Below are 4,536 nucleotides of genomic sequence, written 5' to 3'. Positions count from 1 at the left end.
GGGGGGGGGGGGGGGACACAGAACCAAAGCAGGCTCCAGGCTCTGAGCTGTCAACACAGAGCCTGACACGGGGCTTGAACTCACAAACTACGAGCTCATGACCTGAGCCGAAGCCGGGTGCTCAACTGACTGAACCACCCAGGCGCCCCAGGAAAGACCTGAATCTAGAATACATAAAGAACTCTAATAACTCATTAAAAAAAAGTCAATAATGAGAAGACAAAAACCCAATTTAAAAAAAAAAAAACCAGCAGAACATTTATGGATGGCTAACAGGCGTGTGAACAGTTGCTCAACAATGGAAGTCTTTAGCAGAATGCAAATTAATGCAATGTGGCTGCTCATGTAGATTTTTGAGTGAGTTTGGCTGAATTCTGGGGTTTCTTTTTCACTGGCACTGATCCAGATATAGGGACCAGAGAAGCGTATCCCCCTTTCCAGAAATTCTCCTGCTGCTTGTAAGGAAGAAGTTTTAAGTGCTACTTCCTTTGCCTCCGCCAGGTCGTCACATCCATCGGCGAGCTGGTTGAAGTGTGTTCCACCCAGATCCAGTCAGGATGGAGGTCCTTGTTCAGTGCCCTGGAAACGGTGCACAGTGGGAACAAGTCTGAAGTGAAGGAGTATCTGGTCGGTGATTACTCCATGGGTAAGAACGTGTGTTCGTCTCGTATCCCGAAACTTTACTGAACGCTTTGATGAGTTCTAAAGTTTGGGAGGAGTTTCTAAATAAAACATACCACGTAATCTGCAAACAGGCAATGGTACTTCTTCCTTTCTGATTTGGATGCATTTTATTTTATCTTTTCCTGCCTAGTTGCTCTGGGTAGCATTTCCAGTCCTCTGTTAAGTGAGGGTAGTGAGAGGGAAGTATATGTGGATGATTCTTGTTATAAAGCATTAGTTCTTGATGTCAGTTTTCATGCTACCTAAAGAAACAGAGCAATAGGGAAGACCGCCATGCAGCCATGTTTTTCCGGCAGGGAACAATCTGGTAGAGCAGGGACACACGTCCTGAGTTCTGCCAGCAGGCCAAGAACCCTGAGCATGATGAATCAGGCCCTGCTCTTATGGACAGATTAGACAGAAGACTGACACTCCCGTTTGTTGTTTCAGTTACACCTATCCGTGTTGAGTTCATTCCTAAAGCCAAAAAGGAAAACATTATTCACTTGCTAGTAAGAAGCAGGAAAGCATCATCATGTAGTAGAATCCCAGTTAAGGAAATTGGCTTTGGCTGGAAATGGATGGGGACCCATAGAGCATGCCCAGCAACCATGGGTATTCTGTCAGTGCGTGGTCCCCAAGACTACTGATACGTTCGGAAACCAACCAGAGGGGTTCATGGGACTCAGCCTATAGTTATACTAAGTCTTGTTGCATGGCTCAGATTGATTACGTGGCTCACAGCCGAGATTTATCCTGGCAACGTACTAAGGACAGGCCAGAGGATCAGAGCAAAAAAATCAGAGAATCTTGGGACATCCCTGTGCAGGTTTCGTGTGCTCTCTGCCTCCCATGAGGGTCCCACAGAGCATACTCTTCCCCAGTAGTGAAAATGCAGTAACATGAGGCTGTTTCTTCCCAGCAAAGCCCATTAGACACCCAGCTAAGAGCTGGCCACATGGGTACCCTCTACCTAGCACCCACCAAAATCCCAGATTCCCCAAAGGAAAGCAAGTATTCGGAATAAACCATGTTGTTTGCACAGTCTAGGCACCGTGAACCACCCTTATCAGTCAACTGTTGCCCGGGAATATTCTGAGAACCCAGTTCCCAGATACCAATCAAGGAAAAATCTTGCAAAGCAGGCCTTCTAAGAATAGCAGTCTCAAGCCTGTGAACTCTTTTCTGCACAGTTATCAGTCAATCAGAATACGCCATCAGGGCTTTTCTAAAACCTTCCCTTCCCTATAATTGTGTGTGCAGGAGAATCCCAGAGGCCCGCATGTTTCACTGCCCTGTAGACTCACACATTGCCTCAGCCCTGCATTGAGCTGTTTGCCCTCATCTCTGGTCTACCGAGGTCTTGGTGTTTGTAGCCTTCCTGCAGCTCCCCCTGCAGGCAAAGCTGAGAAAGACAGTACTGTGCGCTCCGTCAAAAGGCCAGGGATTTCCTCCAATAGGTCTTTTCCAAGACCCCATGGAAGATGCTGAGAGTATGGACAGCCTGAAGGGTAGACTTCATTTTCTTACAATTCTACAACCTCCTCCCCTCAGGAAAAGGCCAAGCTCCAGTGTTTGATGTATTTGAAGCTTTTCTCAATACCGACAACATCCAGGTCTTCGCCAATGCAGCCACGAGTTACATCATGTGCCTTATGAAGTTTGTCAAAGGACTGGGTAAGTGGGGTCTTCTTTCCATGCCTCGTGACAGCTGGGGGCCCCGTCCTGGATGACTTTGTGTGGAAGGGCCCGGAGACAGGCCCAAGAACAAGCTTGGCAACAAGCAAGCAAGCAAGCCTGGGCGAGATGCAGATGGCAGTGTGCTGTCTACTCAGGAGCAGAAAGCTTACTGTGAAAGCAGCTTGGATTCTGTCCAGGGTTGCTGTCATTCATCGTGTTCACGGGACACTCTTGTAGCACGTTTTCAATCTATGTGTTATTTTGCGCCAACTTCTTTTTGAGTCTCAGAATATTCGGTACTGTATTCAGTAACTGCCCCGATGCGGGAACTACGATCCTCGATGTCCCATAATTGGCGGCCTCTGCCTGAGTTCCCAGCTCCTCCTAAAAAGAAAAAAAAAAAAAAAAAAAATCAAGCACGCCTTCCCCTAGGCCTTGTTAATCATAAAATTTCTCTGGAATGTCAAAGTCCCCCTTCTCTGAGGCCTTGTGGGTGTCAGAGTCTACTAAGTTGATTTTCTGCTTAATTTAGCAATACTTTAACAAAGTAGAGTCCTGCTATACCACACGACCTGCTGTAGCAGGTTTCTATAAAGCGCAAGCTACCTGGGATGAGAGGGGAGGGCAGTTAGTTTCTGCCAGCAGTTCCTAAAACCAGAAATTTTAGAAGGAACTTAAATCTTAAAGTTTTGAGAACTTCGCCCTGGAGTGCTCTGAGACATGGAGGCTAAGAACAATTTAAATAAGGGCAATATAAAGTTCATAATATATATATTTTTTTAATTTTTGCTAAATAATTGACAATTCCTTTGCAAAAGAAAACTGGACACAGAGAAACGAGGTGACTTCACTCACGCTCCCTTTTTTTTTAGGGACCAGGAACAAAATGCAAGTTTCAGGATAGCGCCTGAAGGCAACAAGTCTGATCTGTAGACCATTGTTGTTGTAGTCTATTATTTATCATATATGCTTTATTCTATTATTATGTACACCCTGGGAAACAGAGGACTGAGCGGAAGGGTAACCATCGCAGCCGCTTGCTTCTTGATGTTACAAATTGGGCTTCTGTTCTCACGGAGTTGAGGTGTGCTCCCCTCCCAGCATGTAGATGTGCTCACGAACCCAGAAGATCTCGGAACCCCATGCTTTGGGGATTTTTACGGAGGCTTCATCACGTAGGCATGATAGATCTTTAACTCTGTTTAGGAGTTAGGAAGGGGATGTTCTAGTCATGGCTTGATCTTTCTGGTGACCAGTCCACACCCAGGAGCCCACCGGCTGTTGCCTCAATCAGAACAATAGATATTCCTACCATCCAGGAAATTCCAAGGCTGTAGGAGCTCTGTGTCAGGAATTGGAGTCAAAGACCAAATATCAGAACAAAAGATGCTTCTAGTACTCTTGTCGCTTGGGAAGTGACAAAGGTTTTAGGAGCGATGTGCCAGGAACCGGGAGCAGAGACCAGTATATGTGTTTGCTATTATATCACAGTCTTATATTTCATTGAAGAGTCATAATGTCTTCGTTATGTGCCTGCTATGTGGGCACATCTATGTGAAGATAGAAAGATGAATAAAACATGGGAGAGGTTCCTGCCTGTGAGACACTCACAGGCTCTTCTAGGAAACACATATAAATCAATTGTTACAATTCAGTAAGATGAATATTTTCATGGAGGCTAGTAAAAAAAAAAAAAAAAAAGACACGTAAGCTGAAATGAATAAGCCGCTGAGACAGATGTTTGGTAGCGGGGGCTAGGTGCAAGCTTCAAAGGGGAAGTGACATTTGAACTTGGTGGGGTAAGCCGTGGGTTTACTTTCCTAAAGACAAAGTACACTGAAGGTGCCCACATAAGAGGGATGGTGGGTGATCAGTTGGAAAGAAAGGAAGGGGGCAGTTGCGAAGGGTGCCGCGTGCCAAGTCAAGGAATCCAGAATGTGCGGGGAGGGTTATTAAGTAAAGAGTACTCCAGTCACATGCACGCTTAGACACTAAACTCTGGCAGGCACATCTCCCCATACGTGGGTGCGAGAAGCTGCGGGCAGGCGGACTGTGGAGAGAATGCTCTAGCACATGGCAGAGGTGGGGTCTGTAGGGCTTGTCACCGAATGGGGGCTCGGGGAGGGGGAACCGAGGATGGCTCCCATTCCCCACGTTTCATACAAAGGCTGGTGCTGCCCAGAGTTAGGACAT

General features: G+C 46.4%; 1 protein-coding gene across 1 annotated transcript in view; it reads left to right on the top strand.

Annotated features, from left to right (window-relative positions):
* LOC125918159 (brefeldin A-inhibited guanine nucleotide-exchange protein 3-like) overlaps nucleotides 1-3,864 on the top strand; it is a 28,517-nt gene extending 24,653 nt beyond the window's left edge. The window contains exons 11-12 of the mRNA XM_049624195.1: nucleotides 502-646; nucleotides 2,218-3,864. Coding sequence (XP_049480152.1) covers nucleotides 502-646; nucleotides 2,218-2,396 — 324 coding nt within the window. The 3' untranslated portion in view covers nucleotides 2,397-3,864. The remainder of the gene's footprint in view (nucleotides 1-501; nucleotides 647-2,217) is intronic.
* The last annotated feature ends 672 nt before the right edge of the window (nucleotides 3,865-4,536 follow it).

Source organism: Panthera uncia, unplaced genomic scaffold (genome assembly GCF_023721935.1).
Source record: "Panthera uncia isolate 11264 unplaced genomic scaffold, Puncia_PCG_1.0 HiC_scaffold_504, whole genome shotgun sequence".
Lineage (NCBI taxonomy): Eukaryota > Metazoa > Chordata > Mammalia > Carnivora > Felidae > Panthera > Panthera uncia.
The sequence above is the reverse complement of the archived record's forward strand: the minus strand, read 5'-3'. Positions and strand labels throughout refer to the sequence as shown.